The 20,151-nt window shown below is 38.2% G+C and overlaps 1 protein-coding gene across 1 annotated transcript; it reads left to right on the forward strand.

The window, feature by feature from the left end:
* Positions 1–15,303: 15,303 nt before the first annotated feature.
* Positions 15,304–16,809, forward strand: LOC118003953 (olfactory receptor 52R1). Its single transcript, XM_034995089.1, is given in 2 exon segments — positions 15,304–15,639; positions 15,642–16,809. Coding segments are annotated over 2 exon segments (942 nt in total). The 5' UTR covers positions 15,304–15,485; the 3' UTR covers positions 16,430–16,809.
* Positions 16,810–20,151: the final 3,342 nt, after the last annotated feature.

The following is a 20,151-nucleotide window of genomic DNA, read 5'->3' on the forward strand; positions in this document are numbered from 1 at the left end:
AAAGAAAGAAAGAAAGAAAGAAAGAAAGAAAGAAAGAAAGAAAGAAAAAAGGAAGGAAGAGATGGAGGGAGGGAGAAATTGAGAGAGAGTGAGGAGAGGGAGGGAGGAAGGGAGGAAAGGAAGGAAGAAAGAAAGAGAGCTAGAAATGCAAACATTGCCATTATAATTGCCAGATTCGGTTGACTCATTTTTGTGATCCTCTCATTTATCCAACACTTACATATTATGCTGAGGATACTTTCTTTCTGGAAATTCTCTCTCCTCATGTATTGGCACTAGTCTCTATTACTTGTCTCCCACCACTCAGCAATTTCTCTCTCTGGCTTCCCACCCTGCACCCAAGGAACCTTAACTTTGGAATCCTTCAGGCACCTGCCCTTTGCCCATTCTCAATTCATTTAAATAATTATCTCGCCCATTTTCACAGTTTCATCTTGCACCTATTTAATGAAAAATTTCAAATAGATATCTGAAGGTAGCTGTGGTTTCCAGGTTCTTAAAGATTAGAACTTCCTTCTGAACGTTGCCCCACATATTCCTCCTGAGTAAATCAAATTCAATATTTCAAAACCAAATTGATCATTTTGCCCTATAATTGTTCTTACTCCTATATATTCTGAATAAAGCTCATAATTTTCATAAAAATTAACCAATTCTCTAAGTCAGAACTCTGGGAATTGTCCTGTACACATATCTTTCCCAGTCAATCACCAAGTCCCTCCTACTTAAACTTTAATGACTTTCTTCTTCCACCTCTTCTTTATTTAAGCACAAAATAATCTCTTTCAGATCTTCAAACTGTATAACCTAGTCTATTAATTAACCTACAAATAATAATGTATTATAAATATAAGATGACAAGGGCTCCAAAGCAATAACAACATCCATTTATTAAGCATCTTCTCTATGCCAGAAAAATAAAAATGAGAAAATTCTTTAAACTGAATAAAAATGGGAAAACCACATATGAAAATCTGTACAGCAAGACACTGGAGTGCATGTGTAGTCTGAAGAATATACATTTATTAGGAAAACAAGGATATAAATTATCTTTTCTCAATATAAGATGCTAGGAAAATATTTAAATAAATGTGAGAAGAAGCAATTAACAAAGGTTAAGAGCACAAATGAATGAGTTAACAATAAAACCAAAGTTGATTACTTAAAGAGAAAATATGTGAACTTTTTTCAAGAGTGGTCAAGAAAATTTTAGAAAAAGTGTGATTAACTGCATGAGAAATGAAAAAGTAAACAAAAGTATTGAGAAACAAAACTTTAAATATAATGGTATAGTATGCATAAGTATAACAATATATTTGGCAACAGATACAAAATGGACAACTTTATAGAAAAACATCAATCACCAAACTAGTTCAAGAAATCAAAACCAGCAGAGGAAATGTCAATGATGGGGAAAACTCCCACAACCAAATTTGAAGGGAAAAAAAAGTAGAGTATTTCTATCTTTCACAAATTCTAGTAGAGTGGAAAAGAGGGAATTTTGCTTCCCCAGCAAGGAGACAATGCCTGGAGACAGTTTTGGTTGTCACAACTGAGGAGGGAGTGCCACTGGCATCTAGTGGATTGATGCCAGGGATGCTTACATCCTAAAATACACAAGACAACAAAGAACTATCCAGCCCAGAATGTGAACAGGGCTGAGGTTGAGCCCTATTCTCAAGCATATAAACAGATGGAAAGCTAGTTATCTAATTACTTAGAATGACACATGCAAACATTATAAATAACTTTTTAGTAAGTCAGATTGTAACCATGCTTTTAAAGAATATGCACTTTGAAACAGTGGACTTTGTCTTATGAATGAAAGAATTTTTCAACTTAAGAAATCTATTAATGGTATGGCTATACAAAAAGATTAATGGAGAAAAAACCTGATCAAGGGATGAGAAAAAAATCAGAAAATTCAATGGCAATTCAAGATAAAATTCTTAATATTTAGGAAGGAAATGAGTTCCTGAATGAAAGACATCTTCTAGAATTTGGAGCAAACATATTTACTGGCGACCTATTAAAAACATTTCTATTGAAGTCAGTAAAAGATAAAGATACCTACTATCACAACTACTATTCAACATTCTATGAAAAAGTCTTAGTAAATGAGAAAAAAACAAGTAAATGAAAGGAGAGTGTTACTTTTGAAAAGAAAATTTTTCAAAGTCTTTAGGTTTTAGTTGATTCTTTACCTTAGAAATCTGAAAGAACAGACTGCAAACTCTTAAAATAGAGTTAACCAAATTGACCACAGAGATCAATATCACAAATTAATACCTTTTCCTGTTCATAAGAATTAATCACTGAAGAAATTTTTTAAAAATAAGTATTTATTTATAATAGCCATAAAACTATAAACTGTATTGGTATAACACAATGTCTGTGTTTGGCAGGGAGAGAATAGGTCTCTAAAAATTTATTGAAGAACATTAAAAAAGTCTTTTATTTCTTTATTAAATATAAAAATATTCCATAGTGAAAAGATATGAATTCTCCCATGGATATCCTCATAAATTAAAGCATTATCAATCAATAACACAAAAGAGTTTTTAATGGGTAGTGACAGATGGATCCTAAAATGTATTAGGTACAATAAATGTGCAAATATATTCAGTATAATTTGAAAATGATGAAGGGAGGGACTTGTTCTTTGATATATCAAAATGTAATATAAAGTTATTATAACAAAATATAATATTGTCAAAAGTTTAAAAATATATATCCCTGGAAAAAAATTGCATTTCAAAAAAATGTGTGAATGAGGATAAAGAATATGATGACAATGGCATCTTACAACACTAGAAAAAAGAACTGATATGTGATAAATGATGTTTGGTCAATTGGCTAACAATTTATAAAAATATTAAAATATCCCTATTATACAGATTTCTGCATTTGGATTAAGAATTTCAAGGTAAAACAAAGCCCTTACAATAATATTAGAATAAATAAGAGAAAATGCATTTAGGACTTTTTTAGTGAAGGCCTTCTATTTAAGATGAAATTAAAGCTATTAAGTAAAATATTGATACAAAACACTGCATCAAATTTAAATGCTATTGATTGCAAAAGATGCCTGTGAACAAAATAAAAAGTACATCATATCATACATGCATTAGAAGGACAAGACCAAAAAATGCTGCTGTATGCACTTCAAACTAGATTGTGTGTCTGTTGTTTGTTTGATGACAGTCTGTGGTTTGATCAATGGTGAGGGAGTTGGGAATAGGAAACATAACACTAAGTAGATTTCTGTGTCCAGAGGTTTTGGTCATGAAGGACATGGTGGACATTGGGATGTATTATTCTGGTCCAATAGCATAATAAAGATGAAGTTAGGTGTCCTTCCTCCTGCATTGATGGGAGGTAAAACCCTGGTAACCCATTCCCATTTAAGACGCCTCATCTGTAAACCTTGAACCTTAAAAATATCCCTGATCTGCCTATTTCCAGTCTGTCTGTGATGATTGGTCAAATACCAAGATGTATTTGAAGTACTTCTTTCTAAATATAAATGGCTTCTGTGAAAACAGCTATTAGAAAGCTCAGATTACCAGGATCCTGTAAAAAGGTGGAGCTGATGCTAAGTAAAATAACTCAAAAAGCTTATTTTCTAGAAAATGGAGATATGGAAATCAGTCAAATTTAAAAGCTGATTGAAACAATAAAATTTACAATAAATGTCAAATTTGGGCCACACAGAATCACAACAATTCACTCCATTTCCTTGACATAACTGTTTTTCTCCTGGGAATAAATACTTGTTTGCAAACTTGTTGTTGATATCTCACTTCATTTCCACAACATTTAGCTTGCGCCTGCCACTCTGCACCCCTCTTCCCATTATCTGTACCCTTCTACCTCTGATTTGCAGTCCTGGGCTTCTCAGTACCTGCCCTACTCCATGCCTCCCACTGCTCCATCCTTTCCTGGCCCTCCAGATTAGCTCTCAATAGTCCCTCTCCCTGGTCTGCTCTTTCTGCTCCTGGCATCTTACCTCGCTCCCAGCAGAGGGAGAGTTGCCCTTCCCACTCACTGCCCAGCCATGTATGCATGTGGATAGCTCTTGGACCTGGGCTTCTATAAGGAGCTCAGCATGTAACCCAGCCCTGCTGCCAAGAGACCCTTGGGGTTTAGAGATAATATAATCAGATGAGCAGCATAATTCTAGGTTTGAGGACTAGGCTTTCCTTGGAGGCTCATCACACTAGACTGAAGCAGGTCTAAATAATACGTTTACCATCTCTCTTTTAATTATTTTTAAAATTATTTTTAATATTTAATTACTTAAATTTTAATTTAAAAATTTATAATATTTTTCAATAAACATAAACATTCTTTTTCCCCATTACCTTTATTTTATTTTTTATTATTATGTTCAATTAGCCAACATATAGTACAGTACATCATTAGTTTTTGATGTAGAGTTCAACAATTCATTAGCTGCATATAACACCCAGTGTTCATCACAGCATGTGCCCTCCTTAATGCCCATCACCCAGTTACCCCTACCCCCCTCCATTCTGTTACCTTAAGTTTGTTTCCCGGAGTCCAGAGTCTCTCATGGTGTGTCTCCCTCTCTGACTTCTTCCCAGTTTTCCCTCCCTTCCCCTATGGTCTTCTGAGCTATTCCTTATGTTCCACATATGAGTGAAACCATATGATAATTGTCTTTCTCTTCTTGACTTATTTTACTTAGCATAATCATTACCTTTAGATCCTATTTATTGCCATGTAGGCTGCAGGCAAGAAATACTCTCATACCTCCTCCTTCTCCCCCTTCTCCATTACCAAATTCAGTCACCTACAGCATAATATTTGCCTGGATAAGATATATAAATTTACATACAGTCTTATAGCTATGATTAAATATTACCTATTCACATTTCAGTTGTTTGAACCTTAAAACAAATAAATTTTGATTGAAATATGAAATACACATTATTCAACACAGAATCTAAAATATATGGTGTGACTAAAAAAGAATGGCATAGCATCTTATATCAATAACACATATTCATCAACATAAAATCAATTCTTTCCTTTTCCACTGATTCAATTGCCCATAATTATGTCAAATTTCCATTTAATTCGCACTGGACCATGGTTTTCTATGACAACTTTCTGTTTCTCTGAAATTCAAATCATCTTCCATTTTGCAAGGCTTTAATACATTCTGCATTTTTTTATTACATTATGTTAATCACCATACATTACATCATTAGTTTTTGATTCCATGATTCATTGTTTGCATATAACACCCAGTGCTCCATTCAGTACGTGCCCTCTTTAATACCCATCACCCGGCTAAGCCATCCCCAGCCCCTCCCCTCTAGAACCCTCAGTTTGTTTCTCAGAGTCCATAGTCTCTCATGGTTTGTCTCCCCCTCCCATTTTGCACTTTTTTAAGGCATATTAGAGTGCTGCTTTCCTGGGATTACTTTACATGGCACCCCTGAATAATTTCCACTTGTACCTGGTTGGCAATGGATATTTATTTTATTTTGCTGAAGTACACACTCTGGTTTTATTCAGAAAAAAAGAAGGAAAAAAGAAAAAGAAAAAGGATGCAGGGGCGCCTGGGTGGCTCAGTCGGTTAAGCCTCTGCCTTTTTGCTCAGGTCACGATCCCAGAGTCCTGGGATCGAGTTGTTCTGAATTAGGCTCCCTGCTAGATGGGGAGTCTGCTTCTCCCTCTCTCTCTGCTGCTCTCTATCTCTCTCTCACTCTCTCAAATAAATAAAATCTTTAAACAAGAAAAAAAAGGATGCAGAAAATGATAAATTTTCTTTGTTCCTGCCTGTCTAAAAAAATTATTTTTTGCTTTTACATTTTATTGATGGATTGGCTATATATAGAATTGTTAGGCTGTTATAATTTTCTCTGAACATTTTTAAGGTAGTTTAATAGAGTGAACAAAACTGAGTTAAAATTTTGGTTCTATATGCCTACACTGTAAAAACTTAACTCCGCAGTGCCTTGGTTTCTCTACCTGTAAAATGTTGATACCTATTTCATTGGGTTGTTCTATACAATCAGTAATTCAGTAGCTTTTAAACCATTAGAATACAACTTTGCATGTAGAAACAAACAAATCTCACCCATTCACAACTAGGCCTCTGTAAACCAAAACTGAACTTTCTTGCCTTTTTATATAGGTCTTTTCCCTACTCTAATGCATTAAGCTCTACTTTTTTTTATTTTTGGTACCTTGAAATTCCACAATATTGTTTCTGTGTATACCTTTTTTTTTCATTTTTCATTCTTTTTCCTTCTTTGCTCAGTAGTATTCAATTGGATAGATGTAGCAAATTTGTTTAACCTCCAAATGACGGATTTGCTTTCACATCTTAGCTATTATGTAGACAGCTACTATGAACATTCTTTGACACTGTTGGTGCATAAATAAAAAAAATAACTTGTGGTATGACCTAGAAATGGAGTTGCTTGGCCAAAAAGATCCTCACCTTTATTAGAAATTGCCAAAGGTTCCTGATGTGGCTGTACTCAGTGTCTGAGTGCTCCCACTGACCCACAATTTTGCCAATACTTACTGTTACCAAAGTATTTGATTTTAGTTATGTTAATAAGTTTGCATTGGTATCTCATTCTGATTTGATTTTTTATTTCCTTTTGAATAATAATGTTGAACACCTTTCCATATGTGTATTAGCCATTCATCTACTGCTTTTTGTGAAGTGCCTATTTAAATCATTTGCTTAAAATTTTAATGAGTTACTTGTCTTTCCATTAATTGATTGTGGGACTTTATTTTTCAGTTATATGCATTGTGAATGTTTTCTCCATCTCTGACTTGCCTTTTCAAATTTATAATGCTATATTTTGAAATTGATGTTTTTTACTTAAATGAAGTTCAATCTTTGATTTTCTTCTTTTATAGCTACGCTTTTTGTAGACTAAGAAATCTTTGCTTTCCTCAAGTTCATGAAATATTATTCTATTTTTTTCCTTTAGAATCTTTATACTTTTAGCTTTCAAATTTAGGCTAATATTACAACTTCAATAAAGATTTTTCACATTGAGGTAAGAGTTGAGGCTCATTCTGTTTTTATACAGACAATTAGTTTAGCACCATGACATTTTTCTGTCCCTGAATTGCATTGATCTCCGTTGAAAATTAACTGTGTTTGGAGCCATTTCTGCTTTCTTTATCATTTCTTCAATAATGTATTGATCTATCCTTGCGTAAATACAAGGCCACCCCTAAGATATGCAAGACACTGTAGGATCCCCGCCTAGATAGATAACAATTTAATTACATAAACAAATAGATGAATTAGACTATATTTAACAATTACATAAACAATTTAATTAAAATTACATTTAATAATCCACTGGCTCATGTGGAATACACTTATTTATAGATGAATAATTAAGATAATGGATGAAAAGATATTTATTGTTGTATTAGGTTATTAAGGCTGCCATAACAAAGTACCACAAACTGAATAGCTTAAACAACAGAAATGTATTTTGTCATAGTTCTGGAGCTTAGAAGGCCAGGATTAAAGTATCAGCCAGGTTGGTTTCTTGTGTTGACTATGAAGGTGAATCTGTTCAAGGCCACTCTCCTGCCTTCTGGTGGTTTGCTGGAACTTTGGCTTGTAGACACATTATCTAGATCTCTGCCTTCATGTCCTTGTGGCATTCAATCTCTGTTTATATGTCCCTGTGTCCAAATTTGCCCTTTTTATATGGACACCAGTCATACTGGAGTAGGGCCCACCCTACTCCACTATGACTACATCTTAACTAACTACATCTTTAATGACCCTGTTTCCAAATAAGGTCATATTCTGAGGTACTGGAGGTTAGAACTTCAACATATGAATTTGGGGGGGAACAAAATTCAACTCCTAACAATTATCCAATCAGCGCACATACATTGTCTTGTCTTTTTGTTCTGTGTAGGACCTTCACTACAATGTTGACGTCAGCAAGGTTCTCCCTGAAGTTTGAAAAAGCAGAGCATAGACCTAATTATTTCCCCTTTACCCAGATTTGATTTCCTTATTTGAATGTGGTAATGAACCCTGTATGGTGGCGTGACTGGCAGTGAGAGTACCTTGTTCAGGTGAGTAAGAAATGAGGCAGGAAAAAGCCATCTGGTGTTACACCTTCTGAAGTCAAATAGAAGGAGCTTTCCTCTTCAATATCATGGTGGGAAGTTCTGCTTCCTGAAGAGATGCAGAAAGTCAAAAAAGATTTTCACTATAATTAGGGGACAGAGTCTGAACAACGTACTTAGGGAGGTCAGTTACTATAGTTTCCTAACACCATGTCTCAGCACAATGAAAGGGAGAGAAATGTGAAAATAGTTCGGGCTGTTTTGAAAGCTCAGGTAAAGTCAGTCACCATGAACTTGCAATGGCTCCAATCTGATCATTTATGTTATTGCTTCTAGAGGTGGCTCAGTGGTACAGGGGTAGCAAGAGACAATGACACTGGGAGTAGTAGCTGAGATGGATAGATAGTTGTTAAGGTTATTCATATGAGTATGGTTGAAATGATGAACTATGAGGACTAGGTTTCATAGACAGAACTGTAAAAGAAAAGAGGGCTGAAAGGATTGGAAAAAATATATATATATAGGGTTTGAAGGAATTGATGATGTATAAAACATGGAATGAGTTAAAAAAAAAAAACTAGAAAGATAAGATGGTATAGTTAGAGTGAGATGCTCAGGAATTCAGAGATTGAGTAGCTCTGAGTTGTGACAAGTTCCTGTCATGATTGACTGAGTATCTACAATGGAGATAAAGGTCAACACAATAGAGGATATAGGAGCTATGAAGCTATGAATGTGGATGAGCTTTCAACATAGTTACACTGAAGTGTCCCAGGATTCTCATGTCAATATCCTCAACAATGTCTTCTTTCATCAAAACTTCCTTTCCAAAAATTTTCTGTCTCTCCCCTCACAATCCTATAAAATGTAACTTACAGATGGTTGTTTTGCACAAGAGATTCACAACAGCCATATTTCAGTTTCAAAAAGGAAAGAAAATTTTATTATTATTGTAGAAAACTAATAGAAACAGAAGAGGAAAGGAAGCTACACATAGATGAAAGTAATGAATGTAGGCAATAAATGAGAATAAGGCAAAGTTACATCAAATTGGGTACTTAAAACACCCAACCTCATCACCTGGGGAAGCCCCATGGAAACAGCCAGGCTGCAGTCCTGATTAAGAGGCCTGGGTGGAGGGTCCTCCCCTCAGGTGACATTTCCAAATGACTATCCCCATAAGGGCCATATTTGTAGAACAAATAAGAGTGTTTGAAATTAAACATCTGTTTGCCTACATGCAGTTTGGAGCGAGCTGCATTTCCATGTTATCATATTTCTATATTTCAAGGAGCCTGGGCTCCATGTGTTTGCCTCCCCTCCTGGATTCCATTCCAGGTACCCAACACAGCCTGAAGCTGTTGGGGGCTTGAGACAAGATTTGAAGTTCTTGGCATCCAGAACAGAAGGGCCCATGCTGACCTAGAGGCCCAATAATAGATTTTAAACAACCTTGTTCCTAAGGTTATTTACACAGCATAAGTCTCACAAACAATATTCTTTAGCCTCCCTATGTGCATGCAGGTACACGTGGTCAGTAATGTGGGATATATCATAAGAACATTTATCTATACAGAACACTGGTATGGCTAGAAGTCTATGGCAACCAACCTTAACTAGCCCCTCAGTACAGCTCATAAATCTTTGAATGTTCTCCTAGAGACTGAGGTTTAGAGCAGGGCTGTGAGCCAGGTGCCCAAGTCCTCAGTGCATCCTGCAGAAATACCAGCTTTTGAAAGACACAAACGATGAGGAGAACTTGAGGAGGGTAAATCGGGAACGGACTGATCTGCCTGGTGCACACTCATTTCAGCAAGCCATGCGCACCTAAACTTGAAGAACAGTGTGGTTGGCCTAACAAGTAACTTCCACAAGACCGTGGATGCCATGTCTGCTTGGAGCCACCATAGCATTTGGGACTGGAAGATGCAAGAGATGGGGAAACTCAGGTCCTGTCCCTCGATGCCAGGCTTCATTTGGGGAAAAAAGTTCCTCCAGTGAAGAAGAAGGAGAAAAAGGAGGAGAGGGAGAGGGAGGAGGAGGAGGAGGAGGAGAAAAGGAGAAGACAACTATGATGATAACCAGGAGGAAGAGGAGGTGGTGAAGGGGGAGGACAAGAAAGAAGAGGAAGGCGAGGGGGAAGTAGGAAAGAAGGGGAAGATGGGGGCAAGAGGGGAAGGGCGAGAAGGAGGAGAAAGAGGAAGAAGACGGAGAAGAGGAAAGCCTGGCACTTTCTTCAACTTTCCTAATACCAAATATTTCACTCACCAGAGCTAAAAGAAGCAGATAAAGAAAAAGAAATTGCAACCAGGGACAAATCCAAAATTACAATATCAGCCCGATCCCCAAAATAATAAAACCTTGAATCTTTCCTGTAAACCTGGACTCCCTAACAAAAACGGTTTTATCCCAGATTTTTGTTATGGTTATATCTTAAAATAAATCCTAACCTTTGTGAACATGATAATGGCAATTCACCATAAACAGATTACTGTAAACCTTTTGTGTGATTTGTTTCCCTATAAATGTATGTTGGGTTGTGGATTTTGTGAGGCATAGCTTCTGAAGTCTGAACTCTACAAACAAATCCTTACTTTCTGTTTTTATTTTTTTATTTTTTTTCTTTTCTTTCTTTCTTTTTTTTTTTTTAAAGAGATTTTATTTATTTATTTGACAGACAGAGACACAGCGAGAGAGGGAACACAAGCAAGGGAAGTGGGAGAGGGAGAAGCAGGCTTCCCGCGGAGCAGGGAGCCCGATGTGGGGCTCGATCCCAGGACCCTGGGATCATGACCTGAGCCGAAGGCAGACACCTAACGACTGAGCCACCCAGGCGCCCCATACTTTCTGTTTTTAAATACTTTTTTTCTCAAATCTTCATTTGACATATCATACATCAGGGAATGCTGAGAAAAAAGAAGGAAGAGAAAACCAGCAAGGCTCTATATGGGGAGTGAGAGGAAGCTCTGCATAAGCTTAACTGTTCAGGCTGAGTGAGGAGGGCCTTCCAGCTTCACCAAATTTCAAAAAGAACTATGGCAAGACCTCCATCTGGAAGTCCTCCTGCCTCTCCTGATAAGAAGTGGGAGGGCTTCAGAACCAGAGCTACCTAGGTACATACAAAAGCACCAAGAGATTGTCAACACCTCTTCAAACCCATACATTTTGTTGTATAATTTCACACTATCAGCTTTGGAGCTCAGCATATGCTTTCACAATATACGGGTATGCAGTGCCGTTGTACTCAGAGAGCCAAGTTATCCCAATAAATACGTATACTTAATGAAATTGTTATTTACACCTGCACAAACACACGTTATACAAACATACCATTCACATCCAAATCCAATCCTTACACACATGTCTATTAAAACATCTCTCAAATACACACATCAACAAACATATCCACACACCTTCACATTGTATAAAATTTCTTTTCAATTGTAAATATACATACTCTGGACTAACAAAAAATACATCCATACAGATAAGCTCACAATTGTGTATTCTCAACAACACTCATTCTTGCCCATGCAGTCAATCCCCCAGCCTTTGCATTTGTGTATACAGAGCGGAGAGGCAACTTAAGGGTTAATGCTTCAAGCTTTAGTCTCTAGTCTCAGAGGAAACCAGAGATGGAGACAGGGGGGCCTATCAGGAGGCGGAGAATTAATGCTTGGGGAAGGGAAAGGCCAGACTTGAACAGGTCTTTAAATAGGTCCTAATCTAGTCTCTGCTAAAAGCTGAATTACAGGAGCCAGTTAGAGCTGCTCATGGTCAGAGATGAAGCAGAGCTCAAGGTGAGTGGTTCCCCTGTGCCACAGTCATCTCTGCCCTTCCCAGAGAACGGTAGGACTCACAGAGGCTCCAAGAAGCTGGAAGACGAGGCAATAGACTGCACAATGGCCTGACCCACTGGCCCTCCAGGTCCAGAGATCCCTGACGGATGGCTTTCCTTCTGAGATGGGGAGGATTCGCTGCTCACATCATGTCCTCCAGGGAATTCTAGAAAAGTAGGAGCCTGCCTCCACACACAATCCCTCCATGAAGGATTCTGGATTTGAACCCTACCCTGTTCCAGCATTATTGTTCTATGCCTTGGTTTTAGATACCCCAAAGTGAGAAAGTGATCTAAACATCCTTGAAACTCTTCCTTAGTAAGATCACAGCCCATTTTATCCTTTACCCCTTCAGGCCTGAGCAATATGGTTAATTGATGGACATAAATAACTCCACATAATGAGTGCAGTAATTGAAGGCTAACAGAGCCAGTGGTACCAGCACGGAATTCAAACCCACACTCATAGGTGAAAGCTGAGCTCCACTAATGTGAGAACATCATTCTTTTGTTTTAAGATTTTATTTGTTCATTTGTCAGAGAGAGGGAGAGAGGAAGAGAGCCAGAGCACAAGCAGAAGGAGCATCTGGCAGAGGGAGAAGCAGGCTCCCCACTGAGCAGGGAACCTAGTGCTGGACCTGATCCCAGGACCCTGGGATCATGACCTGAGCAGAAGGCAGACGCTTGACGACTGAGCCACCCAGAAAGCCTGAGAACGTCATTCTTGTAACAGTATTTCCTGAACCAAAAGCTATGCCAAGTTCTCACAAGTTAGATTGTACTTTGGAGAACAGAAAAATTGACTCTGAAGTTCAGTGTGTGATCACCCTAGCTATAACATTGAAAAAGATGACTTAATTTCTTCTTTCAGTATGCATAAGGCTCACAAGAGGTCTAGCCCATGGGGGTGCAGGGACAGGGAAATATGTAAAAGCAGGAAAAGGGAGAAGGAATGCTGGGCAAGAAGGGAAATTATATTGCTCTTCTTTCCCTACTCTTGAGGGAATGCACATATCCATCTCTCCACCCAGCAGTAAGTTGATAACCTGTGCCTCCCTCAGAAATAGGATTTCAAATCTCACACACTTCACAAAAATGATCTAAGACTGGTTAACTCCCTGTCCACTCCACATGACTTGGAGCCTTCACTCTACACAGGCTGAGTACATAAGTGAGGGAAGAAGAGGCAAGGGAATTGCTGAGAAGGAGGACACCAGATTCCATGGGGTTGTAGGTATAGAGAAGAAAGAAAGGCACCTGTCAGAGACCCAATCTCCTATTCCAGACTTGGGTCCCGGACCACCTGAGAAGAGTCACCACTCCAAAAGGAGTATGGAGAACAGGTGAGTTCCCCATGAAGGCTCATGGGCAGAAACTTTGTGAGAGTTAAAAACAATAAAATGTAAACGTTTATGGTGCTATATTTACAAAAATGGCAATGTCTTCCACAATTAATTAAAGAGATTATTATGCACTTTGAGAAATTGTAGGTTTAGCAGGCATCTTCATCAGTGCCCAGTACAAGAATGAAGATGGTCTAAGTATGCTTTCCAGGTGCCCATGAGCCTCAGTGACCAAGTCCTGACAAATGGAGGGTGACATACAGGAGGCAGAAGGGAGGGAGAGAGGAAGACTCTGGTTCAAACAGCACATATAACTGGAAGAACAAGCCAGGCAACAGAGGATAAAACTAGAGTCCTCGACCCCAGATAATGTGTGTGTCTGAATTTTCACCATACCCTGGATAGGAGTATTTGTTTTGAGCAAACCTATAGCTATTATCAAGGTAGGATAGTAAAGTTTGCAATGTAGAGCAAGATTTATAAAGTCTGAGCCCCATTACTCTCATAACGTTATAAAGCTAGGGAAAATCAGAAAGAGGTTAGGACTATTTGGGATCTTGAAGAAAGCCTTTTTAGGAACCATTAGGTCTGGCTGAATGAAACATTTGTTAGTTCCAACAGGTGATTTGTTATGGGAGATTTGAAAAGATACTCTTCTTGTCTGTGTGTTTCTGTTATGGAGGAGATTCAAAAGCTCAGGTCAACTGAGATGAAAGGCTGAAAAGTAAGAACCAGGTGTGTCATGGACTCCTAGGTAGGTGTTAGAGGGATCAGACAAGTTCGACCACGTAAAGCAAGTATAGCAGAGGAGGGCATTCATGTCTTTCACTGGCCAGCAGAGCAGACTCCAGTATGAGAATTATGCATAACTCTCTTGTAGCCATGGTGCAAAAGTAGTGTTTAAAAGGTTTCTCCAAGGGCGCCTGTGTGGCTCAGTTGGTTAAGCGACTGCCTTTGGCTCAGGTCATGATCCTGGAGTCCCTGGATCGAGTCCCGCATCGGGCTCCCTGCTCGGCAGGGAGTCTGCTTCTCCCTCTCCCACTCCCCGTTTGTGTTCCCTCTCTCGCTGTGTCTTTCTCTGTCAAATAAATAGATAAAATCTTTAAAAAAATAAAAAATAAATAAAAGGTTTCTCCAAGGATTTTAAGATATGGCTAATCAGTTAAAAAGTCCATTGCCACTGAACAATGACATTTCTTTGTTATTTGCTCCAGCAATTGTTTACTAAACCCCTATTCTGTGCCAAGCATGAACAGTGGTAGGATGGTGCACTGTGCAGTGCTCACCTCATGAAAATTTATCATCAGGACAGAAATTAGAAAACTATAACTTGCAGGCCAAATCTAGCTTGCAAGCTGTTTTTATAAATAAAATTGTATTGGAATGTAGCCACACTCACACATTTCTGTACTGACTGGCTGCCGCCATGCTACAGTGGCTAAACTGACTAGTTGCAACAGAGACTGTATAGCACACAAAGCCTAAAATATGTATGATCTGACCTTTTAAGAAAAATGTTTGCTGGCCTCTAATCTAGGAGGATGCACACTAAAGAGAATAGGTTTAATTACAGGTATACAATCATCAGTCAGTTATCCTCTAGCCAAAATTCCCCTGGTAACTCCTAGAGTAAAAGCTAACTCAACATCACTACATACTTGCTATGAGCCTTTAAGCCAAAGTGTTCCAACCTGGGTTCTACCCTGAAAAGTTGCCTAAGTGGCTTAAACAGAAGCTTGAAAAGAACCGATGGGAAAGGTTAAACGAGTCAGTTAGTTCTGAAGAATAAAAGGGCAAGAATGACTATTACTGACATTATATGACAGGATAGTTTTCCCTTAGCAGATGCTACCTGCAAAGAAAATATTGATTCTTCGACAAAAATCACACTTGCAGCTAGTATGTTTTGATCCCATTTTGAATGACAGAAATAGGAATGAGGAATGAAGAGTAGCATCAGCCATGTGCTCACAGTAGGACTGTGGAATGACGTGGTTGGGGCAGAAGGGCATCCTGGAGACCATGCTGCAAAAATTTTTCATTAAAACATTTGAAATTCTTCCAGTTTACCATTAAACCCAATTACCCTATTATTCAGTTGAACCTATCAAAATACTAAAAATAATAATAATTACTTATTTGATTATTATCACCTACAGAGAGTAAATTACCTTCACAATGGAGAACAAATTAACCACCCAGTGATGCTGGCCTCAGGGAATAGCTCTTTGCATCCTGTGTTCTTCATCCTACTTGGGATCCCAGGACTTGAGAATTACCAATTTTGGATTGCCCTTCCTCTCTGTGCCATGTATGTTGTGGCTATAGTTGGCAATATCATTGTCCTTCATATAGTCCGACTGACCACACACTACATGAGCCCATGTACCTCTTTCTAGCCATGCTAGCTATCACTGACCTGGCCCTCTCCTCTTCCACGCAACCTAAAATGCTGGCTATACTCTGGTTTCATGCTCATGAGATTGAATACCATGCCTGCCTCATCCAGGTGTTCTTCATCCACGCCTTTTCTTCTGTGGAGTCTGGGTTGCTCATGGCTATGGCCTTGGACCGTTTTGTGGCTATCTGCTTCCCACTCCACCACTCTACTATCCTGACCCCAGCTGTGGTGGGTAAACTGGGGGCAGCCGTGATGATGAGAGGATTGCTGTGGGTGAGTCCCTTCTGCTTCATGGTCTCCAGGATGCCCTTCTGCCCCAACCACGTCATTCCACAGTACTACTGTGAGCACATGGCTGTGCTAAAGCTGGTGTGTGCAGACACTAGAGTCAATCGTGCATATGGGCTCTTTGTGGCCTTCTCTATGGCTGGCTTTGATATGATTGTCATCAGTATATCCTATGCGATGATTTTGAGAACTGTTCTGGGATTGCCCTCTGAGGAAGCCTGGCTCAAGGCTTTTGGCACATGTGCTTCCCATATCTGTGTCATCTTGACTTTTTACATCCCAGCCCTCTTTACTTTCCTCACCCACCGCTTTGGACATCACGTGCCCCAAGTGGTACATATCATGTTCGCTAATCTCTATCTACTGATACCTCCCATGCTCAACCCCATCATCTATGGAGTTAGGACCAAGCAGATCAGGGACAGGGTTATTCGAGGATGTTGTGGAAAAGATCCCTGAGCCAAGGGTCACGGCATCACAACCAACCCCATCACCCCACTGATCTGGAATGCACGCATCAGAACAAAGTTATCTGTGAACAAAAGGCCCAGAGGTTAGCAACCCTCCAGAACAAAAGAACAATTTTGAAAATGCCCAGAACAAGAACTCTCTGAACGATGTGATTGATCATAAATACCGAGTTGACCAATCTTCATCATCACAAGAGAACAGTAAAAAATATGTCCATCTATCAAATTAGTGAAGATTTGAACAGAATGCCATCTTCCAACAGACCACTAAGGTGAAAATGATCTTCACCCTGCCAGAAGTCTAAGCTGCTACCTGTTAAAAAGGAGATAAGAACTTTCCACCAAAACAGTTAAAAAGTACATGTATTTTTTCCTTCTTGGAATCTCTTTATAAAAATAGAATTTGAGGGAAAGAAAAGTACAAAGATATGTATAGATTCATTATTTATAAAACCAAAAACAGGAAAATACATATACTGATCTATATGAAGAATGAGCAATTGAATATCATGTAGCATTTAAGTAATGTATTTGCAAAGAGCATGTAAAGATGTGAAAAATGATCAAGATATAATATTAAAGAAAAAAGAAAACACTTGCTCATAAGGCTGAAACCAATTCTAAAAAGAAATACATATGCATAGAAAAAGATTCTGGGAATACATCTAACTGCTAATAATAGCAACTCAGAGTAGTGAGATTTGTGATATTTTAACTTTCTTTTTGCACTTTCATGTATTTTTAAAAATTATCCTTGATTGAGGACGTAATTTTAGTATGAGAAAAAGTAATTCAAACAATAACAAACTGTACAGAACAAGTTAATTCAGTGCCAAAGCCTAGGAAAATGGAGTGGGCAATCTGAGAAGATGAAGGACTCCAGAATACAAGTCCCAGAAAAGCTTGAAAATCTCCATGAAAATTGCTGCCAGAATCACAACTTTTTGAGACTGGTAACAGTGAGCATTTTGTATGCTGAGTGTTGGTCCCTCCTTCCAGAAATTGCCTATTCCCTGATGACAATGGATTGCACAGTGAAGAAGTTTTGGGAAAAAAAAAGGACATTCTCTTCTGAAGATAGCTATATTGTATGGTTAAAGGTAGTGCGAAAGTCAATAGAAGTTTGAGTATTTGTTAATATTTAATTTTCTTTTCAATTAAAATGTTAACCTGTTTTAGAAAACCATATTTTTTCTGATTTTTTCAAATTTATTATGGTGTACTTACACAAAAAAGGTGCATATATTTAATGTATTCATTTTAATGAGTTTGGACATATGCATACACACATGATAGCATCACCACAAATAAGGTAAAAATCATCCATCACAATTACTGCATTTGTGTATTTATCCTCCTTCACCACTCTCCTGTCAAAGCTAATAGTGAAGAAGGTTCTAGAACACAGGCTTTTATGTTATTAAAACCAACATCAGATGAAAGTGCTTGAAGAGGAATCGGGAACATGTTTGCTTCTCCCAGGAGAAATAGCTAGAGGAGCCTAAAAGTGTCCCCAGAAATGAATGGGTATTCTGAAGGAGCATTTTCATGATTCCCAAATACTAGCCATGTAAAGGGACCGACCCGTGTTCCTATTATCAGCAAATCAGTTAATGATTGTAAGTCCCTCTTTTACATTTTAAAATCAGCTTTGTTGCTGTATAACTTGTGACAATAAAATGTAAATATTTTCACATACACTTTGAAGAGTTCTGACACATATACCTGCCTCTGTAGCTACCAGCCTGATTAAGACAGAGAACACTGCCCTCACTTCATAAAAGGTTCTCTTGCCTCTCTGGAGTCAACCACCCCCTCTCCACCCCAACCAGGCAAACCCTGATCTGATGTCTTTCACTATAGATTAATTTTTCTCTCACTAGCACTTTTATAAACGAAGGAATAAATAATACATTCATTTGAATCTGGTGTCTTTCACTCAGTATAAAGTTTTTCAGATTGAGCCATACTGCTGCATGTAAGATAAGTAGGTCATTTCCTGTTACTGCTGAGTAGTATATTCTATTTTTTCAACATACCCATTGAGGTATTGTTACCATACTAATTGTTACCTTTTTCCTTTGTTTCAGCCTTTCTAGCCTTCTTCCAAACATACCCACTTCTTATCTGCCTAGAGTTTTGCTCTAAGTCTTCCCATTTACCCCAGTTGTTATTTTCTAGAACATTCTATCTTCCTCTCGACATCCTTTAGGTCTCAACTAATACCCTCCTTATCAGTGAGTGGTTTCTTAACCTATGTATCTCAACTAGTTCTTGCCCCCTGTAATTTTCTTTCAACACAAATATTTTATTTCCTCCCTCTCTTAATACAACGTGTAATTATTTAAATTACTTATTCACCGGGGCGCCTGGGTGGCTCAGTTGGTTAAGCGACTGCCTTCGGCTCAGGTCATGATCCTGGAGTCCCTGGATCGAGTCCCGCATCAGGCTCCCTGCTCAGCAAGGAACCTGCTTCTCCCTCTGACCCTCCCCGCTCTCAAGTGCTCTCTCTCTCGTTCTCTCTGTCTCAAATAAATTAAAAAAAAAAAAAATCTTTAAAAAAAATAAAAAATAAAAAATAAATAAATTACTTATTCACCATCTGTTCCTATGACTGGAATATAACTCCCATGAAAGTATAGCACAGGTGTTCACTATTCTATCCCCAGAACATGCTCACTACAAAAAACTACTCACAGGAATGAATGATTAAATGTCTACATGTGCCTGGTACCATGGTCATAATTCCAATGCTGACCACAAGATGGCATGTGCAGGTCCATTTTGGCCTCATTCCTCCCCAGTAGGATACCAGACTTTCAGTACTAAGGCCTCATTTCAGTTTTCCCATGGAAACTCTGAAGGATGTTCTTTGTCAAAGAAGATAAATTTGATATATAATTAACAATTTGTCCCTCATTCGCTTCTTTTTATTAACAAATGTAAAATATTTGGAACATTTTAAATTTCTATTCAAGAAATATCTATTGAGCAATTATGTTGCTCCAAACATTCTCTAAGAGGATGGGAATAGCATAGAGAACAAGAGAGACTGGCAATCAAAGAACATAGTAAGAAATGAGCAAAAGAAGCACACTGGATACCTACAATCCCAGCTCCAATAGGAAAACTAATTCCTTAAGCCGTGCTGCTGTGTCATGATTAGAAGTATCCTTAAGTATTCTGAATCAGTGAAAACAGATGATTGCCTTCATTATAACCTGAAGAACCAGTGGGCCGTGGGTCCAGGACATCAAATCTGTGACTAAGCCCAGCATGCATGTACTCATTTCCAAAAACTATCAAGGGTATACTTTGAGTGAGGGATTGGATTTCCCATTTGTGAGATGGGCAGAGTCATCACAGGGATGACTGGTTCCTCTGGCAATGAGCCCCCATCCTTGGGTGGGGTCCAAAGGTTGCTGTTAACATAACAAAAAACACCTAATGGCTCTTATCACTTAGGAAATTCCAAGAGTTTTAGGAGCTCTGTGCCAGAAAAGGGGACGAAGACCAAATACATATTTCTGAGTATAAATCACAACCTCACACTCTCCTTCCTTCTACCCATTCTCTTCATTTTTCAAATTTATCTTAATTAAATCTGTATAAAAGATCAGAGTGTCCAGATATGCCCATAGGCATTATGAAAAAGTAATTTCTTTCTTTATGAGTAGAAAAGGACGAGGATCAACACAGCATTTATTGTGA

The sequence above is a fragment of the Mirounga leonina genome, unplaced genomic scaffold (genome assembly GCF_011800145.1).
Source record: "Mirounga leonina isolate KUSES-001 unplaced genomic scaffold, KU_Mleo_1.0 Mir_92, whole genome shotgun sequence".
Lineage (NCBI taxonomy): Eukaryota > Metazoa > Chordata > Mammalia > Carnivora > Phocidae > Mirounga > Mirounga leonina.